The sequence below is a fragment of the Aedes aegypti genome, chromosome 3 (assembly GCF_002204515.2).
Source record: "Aedes aegypti strain LVP_AGWG chromosome 3, AaegL5.0 Primary Assembly, whole genome shotgun sequence".
Taxonomy (NCBI): Eukaryota; Metazoa; Arthropoda; class Insecta; order Diptera; family Culicidae; genus Aedes; species Aedes aegypti.
Genome location: NC_035109.1, coordinates 303,795,098 through 303,812,698, shown reverse-complemented (window position 1 = coordinate 303,812,698; position 17,601 = coordinate 303,795,098). Strand labels below are relative to the sequence as shown.

Sequence of the window (17,601 nt, the reverse complement as noted above, 5' to 3'; positions counted from 1 at the left end):
CGGGGTAATGGGGTAAAATCATTTTATTTATTGTTTAGTTCAGAACTTTTATATGTGAAACCTGCTCATAAAATAAAAAAGTCGCTTTTATATACCGTCAAACGAGGTAACTTGCAACGCTTCTCATGTACATTTTTCATGCCACCCCTGATGTTATTTAAAGTTCACCATTAAAAACCTAAAATTTAAATTTTCATTATGATCATTTATTCATTTAAATATTCTATTATGATCATTTAATAAGTTACTGCAGTAAAAGCATGACCATAATCAGAAACAGCCCTACTCTTAGAAAACTTATTATTATTGATTGAATTATGAGAATTGGGTTGGGAAAAAAATCTAAAATTCATTCTACAGTAGCCAAACAATGCCAATCACAGTCAGCTAAGTCAGCGAAACTCACGCCTATCGCTACTGTAGGCAAAGAGCCTTGAAAATTGCAAATAACCCGTTGCTAAGGGCAACCCCAAATTACTGTAGAAAATAGTTATTTACTACTACTATTCCCATTCCCAGCACTGGTCCAAAATAATGAAAATCAGTGCTTCACAATTCAATTATTTTTGACATTTTTTGGATCCTGCATGCAGGCATTGCAGAATTCGCTCTCACTTGAGTATGAAGCACGATCAAAGCATGCAAAGAAAAACATCCCATCTGTTGCGGTCCACGATCGTCAATGTATCGCAAGTTGTAACAAGTCTGATAAACGAAAACAGCGAACGAGAGCCCCAAAGAGAGAGCCATGATAAAATCCATTTTTCTCGCTTGTTTACCGTTGGGGGTAGGTGTTTTTCTTTACTGGCAAGCCAAACAATCTACGACCTTCCAACAGCAATAGTGTCCCCCAGGTTTGGAGCATGTTTAAAGGGGTTTTATCATGCAATACTATCCACCCAATCTGATCAAAGTTGTAGCAGTATACGATAAACAATCTCTCATAATGTGCAACATATTATGATAGTTACAGAGAGCGATACGTGAGAGATTCTTTGAATTTTCTCAGGATGCAATCCCTGCCTGCATGACCGTATGGGCATTTTTTTCACGTAGAGGAAGTTTTCCCCTACATTTTGGCATGTGCTTTGACTTGGTTACGTTGTGCAATTAATTGGCACAAAAACCTAAAATCGCTTCCTTACGGGGTCCAATATACGACCTTTACCGTATGAATCAGTTATCGTAGCAATAGGACATTGCATTGACTTTTGCATTAGTTTGTTGATAATTTTATTCGACATTTGCTCCAATGTTTTAACATTGGATATTCTATGCAATTTATAAGTACTTTACCAAGAAGGAAGCTTCAGATTCATTTTCAAATTAAAGTTTTGAATCTTTTGTAGAGCTTTGTGCTTTTTGGTAGGGGAAGCAATTTAACTCATATGTCAAAATCAAGAATCAATAAATCCTTTTCCAACGCAGCATGTCGTTTTTTTTGAAGACTTAGGTATAATAAAAAAAATATCACAGTTGTGGTATATGTATGTAAAAAATGATTAATTTCTTGAAGCTTGAAATTTATCACGAATATTTTTTGCGACGGTTGCAGCCGCCCACCCACGGGGTAAAAGCGACCACCACGATTTTCGTACACAATTTTGCAAACAATCTATCAGTTGAACATTTTTATTTGGTATAAATTAGGGATGGCGGTCTTACCCCATCAATAGTGGTCTGTTTTACCCCGCTTGCGTTATTTTCAGAACTATGGCCTTATTTCAAAGCTAAATATTTACAATGGTTCTCCGACATTAGCCGGAAAACCATTACCCGGAATGCAATTTACCGGAAGACCATTAACCGGAAAACCATTTACCGGAATGAACCATTTACCGGAAAACCATTACCCGGAAGGACCATTTACCGGAAAATTATTTCTCTATTTCTCGCCTTTTTCATTAACCGTTATGCGGTCATTCAGGTAAGTATTTTGACTTGAAATATTATAATGATCACCAACAAGGATGGACAGGGGATGTTCTTCCTTCAAAATACATAAGCATCTTGATGATGTCAATGTCATCTTCATATATTTGCATTTCATAGATGTCACCCTTCTTTTAAAAATAAGCTGTTCTTTCAACTTATCTTTGCAGCTTGTCTTGGCTGAACTGGCTAAATTTGGTTACAATTATGTAACTTTAGTTTTGACATTCGACCGTCGGTTCTCCAAGTTTAAAAAAGGTAATTAATAAGCAATGATTAGAATTTTTAACGCGATTAGTTGTGCTGCTTTTCGCCGAGTGTCAATTCACGAATGTCAATTCTTTAAACGTCAATCAACCGAATGCAAATTCCCCGTAAATTCCTTTTTGTAGAATGACTCATTTCGGGTCATCTGATATTCACCCTTTTTTATTTGGTTGGCGGTTCTTCCGAGTTCCACCGATCTCGGCATTTTTGGCAAAATGTGTTTAGTCGAAAATGACCTAATATCTTCTTCTTATGACTGCTTACTGTTCTTTCTAGTATATTATCCCGGAATTGGATTCTGGGTACAGACATTCAGAGTTATGACATTCGTAGAAAAATAGCACAATCAAGCAAATTCAAAGGAAAAGTAGATCTATTAAGGTTCAATATTTCGGGATCCAGAGATGGACGTCACAATGGCGTATAGTGTCCCTACTCTCGATCACCAAGGCACTCTTAGTTTCATCTTGATTTTATAGAATTCCTCAAACATAAATCAAGGCGATTTTTTACGGTGACAGCGACATGCACATGCGCTGTATGCACAGTTTGATGAGCGTGTCTAAGCCACAGCGACGTAATTTCGCAGCGATTTTCGTCGTGTCGATGGTATGGCTCATATGGTTCCATATGAGAGTGCTTGCAGCGACTCAACAATGAAATCGCGTCGATTTTTTGTCTATGTCACTTTAAAAATCGTGTTGATTAGGGAGAGCCTTAAAGCAAAAATGAGAATTTCACTGTTGTATGTCACTTCCCTCGCAAGATTAGTGTTTTTTTATACAATATTAAAAATGGATTCTCAGCTGTGATTTGAAGGGAATAAGAAAATCATCATGAATCCAAACATTTTCAAATGCTGAGATGTTTCATTTATTACAATTCACCCAACCTTAATCGTTAGGCATTTTTTTAGATTTACCGTTTTGTCTCAAATTCCGAACAGACTCATATTCCGAACACTCGGTTTTTGTATGGCGATTTGGTTGAAATGTTTCGCTGAAATATGTCACCACATTAGAAGGAAATGGTAGTCATTTGCAATTCAATTTAAACGTCTTCCAATCTATTTTATACCTCAGAGGTAGTGTTGATTCTCTAGATCGAGATCAGTAGAACTAGCTCAGATAAATTTACTTGCAAAATTATTCCCTTGAATACGATTTATTCATGCTGTTCGGAATTTGAGTCAAGGTGTTCGGAATATGAGACAGAATGAACACCGTGTTCGGCATTTGAATCAAAATGTGGTTTCAAACTTTTACGTAAAAACAATATTGAACAGGTTTAAATAAACATTTCCAACGGCACACCCAACAGCTAACAGTTAGACTTTGCGAAGCAATTAAAATTTACACAAATATCAGCTAATTTATGCCTTTCAGATGCATTTGAAGTCACTGTTGGCCTTAAGTGTTCGGAATATGAGTCAAAACGGTACATTGACCTCGTTAATATTTGACATCATATATACACAACGAAAATAATTCTTTTCATTCTTTCATTCTTTTTATTCTTATCTGTAATGTTTAGTTTTATAGCCTAAATTTGAAGACATAGTTTTGCGATCTATAGGGAGCCGGATCCTATTCTTGGCATTTGTGATTCACTTCGGCAGTGGGGTTTTTGAAAGCTACTTAGCGCATATTTGGCCACAATGTGCGTCGTACTGTAGTGCCTCTTTTTGCAAAATTTTAGATAATTCGGCCGAAAAAAAACCAGTGGAAGTGCCCAAGTAGCTCTGCACCCTATCAGGCGATTCTTTTCTAAAAAAAAAACTCAAATAAATGACATGTGTAATTAAATTTTGGTATCGTAGTATTCGTTGCGACAAAGTGAAGCTATTCAGAAAGATCAAGCTGAGGTCGGTAGAATTGAATACCGCCGTTTCAAAATGATTTCTAGTTGGCAAATTTGACGACTTTTCAGAGCTGCAGTACTTACATACTTGTTAAACTATGTACGAATGCAAAAGTGGTCGATTGACATAGGCTCTCAGCTATAAACTATAGAAATGCTACTACAATAGCTTTGTCCCAGTAGACTCGTAACGCTGGCAAGAAGAAAAACATATTTGGTCCATAGCTGTTTGAAGATATCTTTTGAAAAAAGTGTTTATAGAAACCGAGGAAGTCAAGAATGTCCATGGTTAGCGTGACATAATTTGTGCTGATCATCATCGAAAGAGAATAAAAATTGTATACAAATGTACTGAAAAAGGTTGTCGAAAATGGAAGATTTGGCTTTCCGGGTAATGGTGCATTCCGGTAAATGGTGCATTTTGGTAAATGGTACATTCCGGTAAATGGTTTTTCCGGGTAATGGTACATTCCGGTAAATTGCATTCCGGGTAATGATATAGAGACATTTACAATTCATAGTTCACTTCACTGATGCATATTTCACAGCATGGACGGATAATTTATTAGGTTTTACACAAAATCCCTTTCGAAATTCTTGAGTGAGCATCTGTTATGTTCAGATAAAATTCAATACCGACGAGCAGAAACTTTGTGTTTGATCTTCTTCTTCTTTCTGGCGTTACGTCCCCACTGGGACAGAGCCTGCTTCTCAGCTTAGTGTTCTTATGAGCACTTCCACAGTTATTAACTGAGAGCTTTCTTTGCCGATTGACCATTTTTGCATGTGTATATCGTGTGGCAGGTACGAAGATACTCTATGCCCTGGGAATCGAGAAAATTTCCTTTACGAAAAGATCCTCGACCAGCGGGATTCGAACCCACGACCCTCAGCATGGTCATGCTGAATAGCTGCGCGTTTACCGCTACGGCTATCTGGGCCCTGTGTTTGATATTTGTTATAAAAATCGAATGTGAATATCACCCCAAAATGGTTCGGAATGCCAAAAATCATGTGCTTAGTGAACTTTTAAGAAAACCGCCATTTTCATGCCAAACGAAGGTGGTCCGTCTTATCCCGGCGGGCGCTCTTATCCCATCTTCCCTTACCCGGAAACCCTGAAAATTTGTTTGAAGTTCTAAAGATAATGAGTAGATACAGGCATTTTATGTATTTTTTACATTTGGCATGAATGCCCTCAATGTGATTTTGAAGTTTTTTATCTAGCATAAGCCTTAGATACTTAACTTCATCAAACCAAATTATTGGAACCCCTTGCTGACAGCAGATGATGTGCTCTGATGATGAATCGGTTGGAATGGGAACCAAAGTGTGACTCACATAGCTTTAGGGAAGTGCTTACAGAACTCCCGCGATAAATTTTATTCCTTTAATAACTCACAATGTTGAGAAATTCACTCCAACAACCGTGTGTGACAAAGTTAAAGCAGATGCAAACACAACTGATCTAGACCAGCTCGGCGTCCGTCGGTATACCACTTTCGAACAGTTACCATCGGCGGCACGAGCCCTCGCGCATCGTGTTTTCGTTCCATTCGCCATTGGTAGTGGTGTTTCCTACCATCATGCAATGCGCTCCAGCTTTGCAGTTTGCCGTGCACTTGCCGCTTGTTTACAACCGCCATAGCACGCATACACCCACTTCCAGCCAGCAGCAGAACGACGCTCGCCGATTCCGATTCCATCACACACGGTGCTTTCGGGTCCCGATCGGAATCCACCGAGCCGGGGCCATTCTTCAGTCGCACTTCGGACGGCGTCTGGTTCGGATCAATTTTGTTATGCGTGGTGTGGTGTAACTGTGAGCGTCGCGTTATCTTCTGTTCGCGCTTCGTCGCCGTCTCTCACGTATCTGGTATGGGGATAATACATGGCAGCTTTGAATGAGGCATAATTTGCAAATTATGCTTCCAACACCGTCCTGCCAGCGGTAGTGGTTGTGCATTTCCGCCGCGTCTCAGAAGGATTGCGCGTTTGAAGAGAGTGGAGAAATTTGGGTTTTGGAAGAGGGGTGGCGAAGAGAAAGTAGTCCTTGTGGTGTTGATTGAGCGGATTGAGGTTTGTGCCGGGCCGGGTCGTAATCCGATGAAATACGGAATAAAGTGCGAAGAAGCTTAACGGAATTGGCAAACGGGGAAATATGTGACGAAGAAGCTGGATTCTGAAGAAATATTGTACTCAATTGGCTCGAATCTGGTGCGAAAGGGGGAAGAGCACTTACTGGTTTGCGAAAATTTGGAAATTCAAGTGCTGAATAGAGTGGCGTTGGTGGCTGAGAGGCGATAAAACGGCAAAAGTCGGAACGGTATTGATGTTCATGACAGGATAACTGGAGGAAGAGCTGCAAGAAGAAAAATGTGCGCTGCAGCAGAAGGATGCGTCTGGTGTGTTGTTTATGGCTTGCGATTATTACCCTTCTTCAAGTGAAGTAATATGCGAGTATGAAAGAGAAGCGTTTGTTCAGAGGGCTATTGAGCGAAGAATATAATGAAGCTAGTAAAAACAAGTGAAGGAGAGTTAATAAAGAGGGTGTAAAGAATGAGTAAAATGGCAAACGTGTATTCAGTGCTAAGTTCCATTGTCCTGGTGTTGGGTTATGCAAATGTTGGATTTACCATACAACAGCCGCCGCAGGATGCATATGGCACACAGGAGATGTCCGGCCTTAGTCCGGACGAGTTTCAGCACCACAATCGCTGCGAACCGATCACAATTCCCTTTTGCACGGACATTCAGTACAACAAAACCATCATGCCGAATCTTCTGGGGCACGCCAAGCAGGAGGAGGCAGCTCTTGAGGTTCACCAGTTTATCCCGCTGGTCAAAATCGACTGCAGTCCAGATCTGAAGTTTTTCCTCTGCTCTCTGTATGCCCCGGTTTGTACGATACTGAACTACCCGATTCCTCCGTGCCGGAGTCTGTGCGAAAGTGCCCGCGTCTGTGAAAGCATCATGCGGACTTTCGATTTCCAGTGGCCGGAAAATCTCGAGTGCACCAAGTTCCCGGTCGATGGAAAGGAACTATGCGTATCACAGAACAATTCATCCGAGAGTACGCCAATTCCGCCGAGTGCGGTGCACACAACCAAGCCCCAGGTCCCACGGCGGAACACGGCACCCAACGTGCCTCACCGGGATCTGGGCTTTATCTGTCCGGTTCAGTTGAAAGCACCGACGATAATGGGCTATCAACTGACGGTCGGAGGAAAGGTAAGTCAGACGCCCTCGAGGGCAGTTTAGTTCAGTTTGCGTGCATGCGGGATAGGGAATCGGCTTTGTTTTCTCATTTCAATCACGTATCGAGGTATGCATCCGTTGGCTTTCGGTGTTGTCTGGCAGACATACGTTCTCGGAACAAAGGCTTGCCAATACAGTGACGTTCTCAAATACCTTTGCCCAAGTTCGTTTAATATCCTACGCACGCCTCAGTACACCCGATTCTGTTTTTGCACGGATTTTTTTTACACGGCCGTGCAAAAAAAGTTTCCATACATTTTTTTCCGCCAAAACCTTATTTTTGCATGAAACGTCGAGAAATGGTGTTACTTTTTTTGCACGGTTTTTGAAATTTTGAACTGAAAACTTTTTTTGCACGGTACGCATCCCCCGTGCAAAAACAGAATCGGGTGTATAACGAAAGCAATCAACCAAATCGGCTTTATCAGCATTTGACGAATGTCTGACTCTGGTCGGAGTCCGTTTTTCGGCTTCGTCGATTATGTGGGCGGACAGGCAGGACTGAAGATGAAGAAGGCTAACATGGCAGTACCTTCAACGGTTGGTGGATTACTTTGGACTGGTCGGGTAGACAAGCAGATAGACGGACAGACAGCAACATTGACTGCGCCATGGCGAAACATACAAAGTGTGTGCAAAACTGAACAAAAGGATGGGCTCGGTGTCCAGTCCAGTCGCTCGTTGGTACACCTAAAATCTGTTGGAATGTTGCATGAATTCATTGCTCGATGTTGTGTGCACGAAAGCTAGGAAAATCCGAATAATGACGGTTCTGGCCGTTCGTTGGATTGGCAGTTTTGATGAAAAGAGGGTTTATGGTTTGCGGTTTTCTTGAAATGATAGCTGGATTGATTCCACACTGGCGTGCATAAGGATGGGTCAATATAGCATTTTGGGACCAATATTATACAATATTTTCACATCTGACTTACCTGAGTTACCTCAGGGATGTCAAAAATCTTTGTTTGCGGATGACACAGGCCTCTCCGTCAAAGGACGAAGCCTGCGTGTCATCTGTAGTCGATTTCAAAAAAGTTTGGATATTTTTTCTTCATACTTGCAAAAATGGAAGATTTCTCCTAATGCTTCCAAAACTCAATTAATAATATTCCCACATAAACCAAAAGCTCTTTATTTGAAACCTTCAAGTAGACATATTGTCACGATGAGAGGGGTTCCAATAAATTGGTCAGATGAAGTTAAGTATCTAGGGTTCATGCTAGATAAGAATTTAACCTTCAAAAATCACATTGAGGGCATTCAAGCCAAATGTAACAAATATGTAAAATGTCTCTATCCCCTTATTAATAGAAAATCCAAACTTTGTCTTAAGAACAAGCTTTTGATATTCAAACAAATGTTCAGGCCAGCCATGTTGTATGCTGTACCAATATGGACTAGCTGTTGTAATACCAGGAAGAAAGCTCTGCAGAGAATTCAAAATAAAATTTTGAAAATGATTCTGAGGCTTCCTCCCTGGTGTAGTACCAATGAGTTACATAGAATATCCAATGTTGAAACATTGGAACAAATGTCAAATAAAATAATCAATAATTTCAGGCAAAAATCGTTACAATCTTCTATTGCCACGATTAATGCGTTATATGTTTAGGTTAAGTTAGGTTAAGTATATTCAAAGCGTTTTTTTTCTCTTATAAGCAGGTGAAATCAACTCACCTGTAAAAATTCTGAACTGCTACGGCAAATGAAATGTAATATGTTGTTAACAAAATGTTAATAAAATCTTAGATTTGTTTTACCAAATTAGGATGATAGTGTTGTCTAATAACACAGAACACCTAGATATAAGAAATAATGAATGTAATGTTTAGAATGATACTAATAAAGATATTATAAAAAAAGGATGGGTCGCTATGATGTTTTGAGTGCATTGACCCAAACTCTTTCTTCCAAACATACTTCAGTTCTAGATCAAATTCTGAGTGTCCTCCCAAAATTTGAGCCCATTTGGGCGAAAATTGATACAGCACAAGCGCTCTAAGATGATTATAAAACGAAGCCAAACTTTGGATTTTCAATTGCACAAGACTGAAGAATCTGACAACAGTTCGCGTTGAAAATCAATCAAATTACTTGCTTGGTGGTGGTGACCAATGGGATATATTTTCAACGCGAAGCGTTGTTCGGATCTAAAATTTTGTGCTCTTGATAATTCGAGGTGTGACAGTTTTATAATCATTTATGGGTATCATTATGAGAATAATAATTATCTATAGTGGGGTAGATTGTTGGCCAGAAGAAGATACCCTGATATACATCAAACTTCATGATTTTTCAGAACTAGTCTATAAAAGAACAGGGGACGGACCTGGTGTAGTGGTTAGAACACACGCCTCTCACGCCGAGGACCTGGGATCGAATCCCATCCCCGAGATAGTCACTAAAAAAAAATTCAGTGACGACTTCCTTCGGAAGGGAAATAAGGAAGGGAAATCTCGTTAATAAAGATAGAAAAAAAAATATAAAAGAACATTTTGAGAAATTTCGGCCTGTTTGGACAAGTTCTGGGGTGTTCCGGAAACCTGGTTCTCCAGTGGAAATGCTCAATTTTATTTCTGCTCTGAAACCAACCTTGCCACTTGTCAATTTTCATAATTTTTCTAAACATGATCTTAGAAGGACATTTTGAGTGCTTTTGGCCACTTTGGACAAGTCCTGGGGTGTTCCGGTGAAAATGGTCAATTTCGTATCTGCCTTGAAACCTACCTTGCGACAAGTCAAATTTCTTGGTTTTTGAAAACATGATTGTGGAAAGATATTTTGAGGGATTTTGGGCACATTGGACACGTCTCGGATCGTTCCGGAATCTTGGTTTTACGGTGAAAATGGCATATTTCTTGCATTTAATATCATACAGGCGTGTCTGCAGTGATCGTTTTTTCTTCATCGACCTTTTCTTTGGTGTAGTTTACGAAACTTGATCAATTTTCTGAATATTTTACGATGCAGAATGACGAAAACAGCTGAGTACTTTCAATCGAATCAAAAATAATAAGGACTGTTCATTTTATAAAGTGGGCACCTTGTGCATGCTGTATCTTTTTAATTTATCAATGAAATTTCAATCGGTTCTCTGTACATCGTTCGACCAGTATTGTACAATGTTGTAATAATATAATATTTTTTAAAATAATTTAATTCCACACGACATTGAACAACGTTTAGAGCGGTCGATTTTTTGAGGTTATAAAAAACAATGATTGTGAGAAATTGGCTGAAAAATTCGACAATCTATATTTTTTATTTTCAAAAAACGCTTGTTCTTTAAACAACATCAATCAGAAGCCTGATGGAAAACACCATGCTATTTTTGGAGAAAAATATTTCAAATTTGAAGAGAACTGATATGAGTAGATTTTTTTGGTGTAAAGTACGTCTTGACTGAAGTGCTAATATAGTATTAATATCAAATTAATTTAAGCCTTCATAGAGTTACTAAATAAGTCCCCACGTCACGTTTAGAGCACAATAGAAAACCATTTGCTTTATTTTTAGAAGACCTTTCGAAGCACAATGACTACCATCAAAATTGGCAACACTGCTGTAATAAAATCGATTTTATTTTCCACATATTCTTTTCATAATATGTTATTCTGAGATTACCAATTGAAATAGTCGGAGAAAAACGTTTACAATTTGCTGTAGATCGATAAATATGCGTACATGATTTTAAAGTATGAGACTTTTTAGTAAAACGACCATAAACAGTAAAATTTATAGTTAATTTAGGGGACGGACCTGGTGTAGTGGTTAGAACACACGCCTCTCACGCCGAGGACCTGGGATCGAATCCCATCCCCGAGATAGTCACTAAAAAATTCAGTGACGACTTCCTTCGGAAGGGAAGTAAAGCCGTTGGTCCCGAGATGAACTAGCCCAGGGCTAAAAATCTCGTTAATAAAGATAAAAAAAAAAATAAAATATTTAGTTAAGACTGCGGTATAAACTCACGATTTAGCTCTCGTTTATACAAATATAGTTTCTTTAGTAATCTAAACTAGTTTTGAACACTCTTTTTACTTTTCTCTTTTGCTGGGATTGAAAGGATGGTGTATCAGCAAATTTGGGCATAAATGTATAAATCACTTTTGTAACCTAATGTCAGCGAATAGTGGAATATAATTAATTTTATTAAAGCTACACCTTTAGTAGAATAGTAAACGATACAAACACACAATTTGTTCATAAAAATGAGGATTTTTGTTTTGCGAAAAATAAATCAATGTGCTTTTCTTAAGAGTTTTTGGAAAAACTATTTAGCTTTTCAACCAAAAGCATTTTCTAAGATCTTATATTTTCATAGCATTGTTAAATAATAGTTGAACGGTGCACCGAAAACCGATAACGATTTTATCAATATATAAAAAAGATAAAGCATATGTCAACTTCATGATTTTCCAAAACATGATCTAAGAAGCACATTTTGGCAATACGGCATGACAAACTTTGTCAAAACACAATAAAAAACACATTTTGGCCGAATTGGACACGTCCTGGAAATATGAGTCTCCAGTGAAAATACAGTAATTAATTTAATTGACTCTATCGACTTTTAGAGTTATCGAATTAAAGATTAAACCGAGATAAAAAAAAAATCTTAAAACCAAAAGAAACTAATTTCTGTTTTTCCAATACTTTTGTTTGAAAGAATTATTATTTATTTATTTTCAAACGCTCGAAAAATAATTATACATTTACTGACAATCATTTTTTTTACTTTGATTTTTCTAAGCTTCCATTACAATTTGTAAGTATTTATTCCTCTTCGATCACGAATCAGTCTAAGTTTCCCAGAATAAAACATTTTTAATAGAATTAGAGAGAGAAATTTATCTCTCTTAAACCACATATTTTTTCAGATGAACTCTAAAGTAGGACGTTTTGAAGGATTTTGATTACATTTGGCACGTACCTGTGGTGTCCAAATACTTAGTTCTCCGTTGAAAAATTACAATTATTGAAACTTACTCTGCGACATTCCAAACTTCAAGAGGTTTGCAAACGAAGGACTTCTAGCACGAATTCGCCCACATTAGGTACGTATCGGGGTGTCGTACAAATCTGGCTGTTTGATGGAAACTGTCACATTTAGATTTTCTTTGAAACTTACATGGCAACATATAAAAACTCATGATTTTTCATAACAAGATCGAAGATGTTTTTTTTTTTGAAATTTTTGACCACATTGCATTGGTCCAAACTGTTGTTACCTAAGTTCAACGCATTTATATCAACTCTGAAACCAAATATGTTGAAATTCATGATATTTTTGGGATAAGATCTAAGAAGCACAAATTGAGCGGTTTTCGCCACGAATAGAACTCGTCCCGGGGTGTTCCGGACATCTCATGAAAATAGTCATAGTCTTAATTTAATATTCTTCCAAAATCGTCTTTTTAAATCCGCTCTAAAACCTACCCTACAACATATCAACATTTTAATTGTTTTTTTTTTTTTGACGAGATAACACTACTCATATTCTAGAAGAATTGTTAATGAAGGAAATCTGCATGTGCATACTTTTGATGTTGTTTGAACAATTTACAAAGTGTACATGTTACCACCTAGGCGTACAAGCTGATATGACAGTGATCACTTTAACTCGATGATCAGTTACATATTAGGTTGAATTCATAATCTTAAACTTTATGAGATGTATATTTATAAGGTTTAATCACCGCATGACTTTATTATTATAGAGAAACTTAAAAGTAGATGAAGTACCGTGTACCTTTTAATTCCGCTCCTAAATGCTTATCTTTGACAGATACGCGTATTTCGACTGCCACTTGCAGTCTTCTTCAGTGTCAGTTACACTAATCCATTTTAAGTTTCGCTATTTGAGATTCTGCTCAGAGGGTTTGAACATTCATTAAAGAGTTTATTATTATGAAAATTTATTGGCTTTTTTCGATGAATACAATACCTATACTCAGAGTGAAAGGGAGTAACAAAAGTAATGAAATGACAAGATGGATAGAATTGCAAGCGAGCGACGAGAGAAATGAATAGAGGTTGAAAAAAAAATCGCGTCTGTTAAATACGCCGAACAATATAGTTAACAGGTCGAAGCGACAAATTTTTGCCTGTCTAGTGTTAGTAGTGACCAAAACTACAACATCTAGCCGTTCGAGACCAGGACGTTAGGCAACGATTTGTCGTTTCGATTGTGTTGTTCACACATATGGCCCTCTGTTAAAAACCATTTTTCAACTTCTATTCATTTCTCTCGTCGCTCGCTTGCGATTCTATCCATCTTGTCATTTCATTACTTTCGTTACTCCCTTTCACTCTGCGTATAGGTATTGTATTCACCGAAAAAAGCCAATAAATTTTCATAATAATTTATGAGATGTGATAGATAATCCTTGAAATCTTCCTTCTCAACCTTGTATTGATATATCATGAAATTTGGTGCAGTGAAAATTCCATGGATTTATGGATCCACTGAAATAAATCTGATTTTTTTTGTGGTGTGGCAATAATAACTTCAATAAAATATTGGCATCGATTGGACTGAAAATCTCCTGACCAGATTTTGTTAGTGCATAATTTTTATTTCACAATTCTTGCGACGTAAGACCTAGTATTTTTTATTGCTTCAACATGATTTCAAAAGAGTAAATTTTTAGTTCAAAAACTTAACATTACACTATCTAGTTCCTAAAGGTTCCATATAACATTCAATTCGTGTTGGCGAATCTGTAAAGAAGTTCCTTCTCAAGTTTAACTAATGATGTACACGATTTGAGACAAATAGGTAACGAATTCCAGTGTACAATGCTTCGCCAAAGAAAGATTTCCCATAATATATAGTAGTGTGATGAGGAATATTGAAGTTCATTATCCTTGGTAAGCACGTACGAGTAATTTTTGAAAATAAATAGTTTGGTGTTTCAGAATTCATTAATTTATAAAAAGTCAGACATATTCTATATTCCAAAAATCGCCAGAAAGAACACCCGAGCAATATTTTGTGGATGTGCGATACTCTTGAAAATCGTGGCAAACATGCAAAGAGCCAAACGCAACTTGTTCATTGCAGCCACAGATATATTACGCGATCTATTAATGAGCAATAATTTTGTTTTAGTCGGATTTATCATTAAGAGGTTTTGTTCAGACCGTTCCAGTAGTTTGTGAAGGTTGGAACTATTTTTTCTTGGCATGTCATTAACATCAATGGTTTTATCACTGCAAAAATAAAGTAGTACATCGTCTGCGAAAAGATGAACTGAATACTCTAAAACTGACGGTAAATCATTAATAAATAGATAAAATAGTAATGTCCCAAGAATCGAACCTTGAGGAACTCCTGATTTAGTTTCAACATATGAAGAAAATTCCATATTGCAAAGACAGTCTGCGTGCGTCCAGTAAGATAAGATTTGATCAGTGTGACAGCAGTGTTAGAAAATATGAAGTTAGATGATAATTTGTTGAGTAGTTTTCGATGTGACACTCTATCAAAGGCTTTCGCGAAATCAATTAATAATAATCTAGTAACTTCTTTTTTGTCGACTGCTCGGGCAATATCATCATGCACCTTTAGTGAAACTGTATTTTTACTGTGCTTTTTCCGAAAGCCCGATTGATTTTGGTTGAGAAAATCCATCCTACTTATGAAATCACACATTTGACATTTCAACAGTTTTTTTTTCAGGGTGTCGACTACCTGTAAAATACCTGGAGGGTCAGAAAATTTCCCTTGAAGTCAGAAAAAAAATATCGATACTATATCATTCGAGTTGATTGTCAGCAAAGTTATCGATCACGCTAAGTCAGCCACACAATAGTTGTTAATCATGATGCTCACATTCAATACGATATAAAGAAAATAATGGGTGATCAATCTTTAAAATTAGCAGTTCATGATTGAGAAAATGCCCTTAATGCCCCTCAGAATTCAAATTCGCTGAAATAAAAAGCATCAACAGTGCTTTGCGAACAACTTGTTCGAAGTTGGCGTGTATTGCTAAAAAAGCATTTTGTTCTACGGCTTCTTAGATCAATTTATTGCCTAATTCCGCGCGTCTTGCTCAAATTATTGACAACCATGGAGTTCACTCCATTAAATCATGTCAATCATGTTTGCTTAAAATATCAAAGTAATTCTGGTGAAACTATGTATACAGCAAAACCAATGAAGATTTTCGTATTTAAGTGAAGATGGTATCTCAAAATTTGAGAGTACAAAACTGGTGAACCGAATAATGATTTATTCTGCATTGGCGATCAATCGATCAATTTTCAACTCTGAACACTGTATGGTATTCTAGAATTGTGCGTTTGATGTGGTTCATAATTCGGTTGAATGTTTTGGATAGTTTCCCTCTTGTTATATTTGATGTAAAAATGTCAAAAGCAATAGAAAATAATTGTTAAATCTAAACTTTTGTCACAAGTACATATGTTTCAGTTCTGAGGGTATGGACAGCATATTTCCTGATTATTTTTTTTCCAGGTTTCTGAATATAGTTTATTTAGATAATACTGCCTTTATTCAAGATTTTTATCAGGAGCTTTCTTATCGGTATGCTCAGTTTTTTTTTCTTTCTAATAATATACCCAGGAAACTCTTCGGAAATCCTATGAATGCCTCTCAATATTCCTCGATTTTTGTTTTTGGAATCCAGAACATTTTTTAAAAGCAGAACTTCAGGTATATTCTTTGAAATAATCTGCTTGATAATCTTTCGACATTTTGTGAGATTACTTGGAGATATTCATAGAATAATTCCTCGGGGAGAAAACCTAGGCGTAATTTATAGAGAAATCATTAAAACATTAACTAAAATAAATGACCTATAACGAATCATCGCGAAGAATTATTGAAAGTATTCTGAAAAAATGAAAATACTTTCGGAAAAAATCTATGTGATCCTGAAAAATATTCTTAAAAGTATTCCAGAAATAATCTTAGGAATTTCAAATGCTATTTCTGGAGGAATTCTATGGGAAATCTTAGAAAAGCTCATTTGGAAGTATTGAAAGAATATCTGTAAAAATATGTTTGGAATTTCAAAAATAATTTCTGAGAAATCTATGTGGAAATCCTTGAAGCAATTCTCTAAGCAAGTTATTTGGGAATTGCTAGAATATTCCCTGGATAAAGAAATAGCCAAATTTCAGGATCACTTTCTTCCACTAAAAAGCATGGCGGATGACTGTTAAGTTAAAATTTAGAATTTGGTATAATCAAGAAGGCGTCCAAAACTGTAATTTATGCCTAAAATAGCCGAGGACATCTCTGTTCAACTTTAATAAAAGTTCAAGAATGTTAACTGAGAGGTACCGTTTTGATTCATATTCCGAACACTTAAGGCCAACAATGAAGTCATGCATCTGATTTACATAAATTGGCTGATATTTGTGTAAATTTTAATGTCTTCGCAAAGTCTCACTGTTAGCTGTTGGATGTACCAATAATAATGTTGATTTAATTAGTTTTAGTATTGTTTTTACGTAAAGGTATGGAACAACATTTTGATTCAAATGCCGAACACTGGGTTTATTCTGTCTCATATTCCGAACACCTTGATTCAAATTCCGAACAGCACGAATAAATCATATTCAAATGAATCATTTCGCAAATAAATTGATCTGAGCTTATTCTACTGGTCTCAAACTAGAGAATCATCACTACTCCCGCGGTATAAATTATATTGGAGACGTTAAAATTGAATTGCAATAGGCCTATTCACATGACGTCTCAAATCAGCTGATCGGGAAGCACTTTGACAGTTCTTCTATGAAAATGACAGGCCCGTGTTAGCACCGGTCCTCCACCGATGTAAACAAATGCATAGATGGATCTGTCACATGAAAAGGCCTATTGACTGCCATTTCCTTGTTATTCGGTGACATATTTCAGCGAAACATTTCAACCAAATCGCCATACAAAAATCGAGTGTTCGGAATATGAGTCTGTTCGGAATTTGAGACAAAACGGTATATCTCAGTATAGTAAAAGATTTTGCTCATATATATATATAGTATAGTAAAAGATTTTGCTATATATACATCATTTAAACCGCCGGATATTTATCTTCTTGTACATATCGTACTTATTTCCGCTGAAATTTTACCAATTCAGTGGTCTGCATTTTTTCTGGTAAACGACTGGAAGGTCAGGGAAAGTCAGGGAATTTTATTTTCAAAATTGAGTCGACACCCTGTTTTTGAAAACTTTCGAAAGAGAGCACACTGTTTACTGATCTACTGGTGTACAGGTCTGAGATTAGAAAAATCGGAGCAATTGAT

The 17,601-nt window shown here is 37.0% G+C and overlaps 1 protein-coding gene across 1 annotated transcript in view; it reads left to right on the top strand.

Moving 5' to 3' along the window:
- Positions 1 to 5,806: 5,806 nt before the first annotated feature.
- LOC5572716 (frizzled) overlaps positions 5,807 to 17,601 on the top strand; it is a 125,474-nt gene continuing 113,679 nt past the window's right edge. The window contains exon 1 of the mRNA XM_021849591.1: positions 5,807 to 7,290. Coding sequence (XP_021705283.1) covers positions 6,619 to 7,290 — 672 coding nt within the window. The 5' untranslated portion in view covers positions 5,807 to 6,618. The remainder of the gene's footprint in view (positions 7,291 to 17,601) is intronic.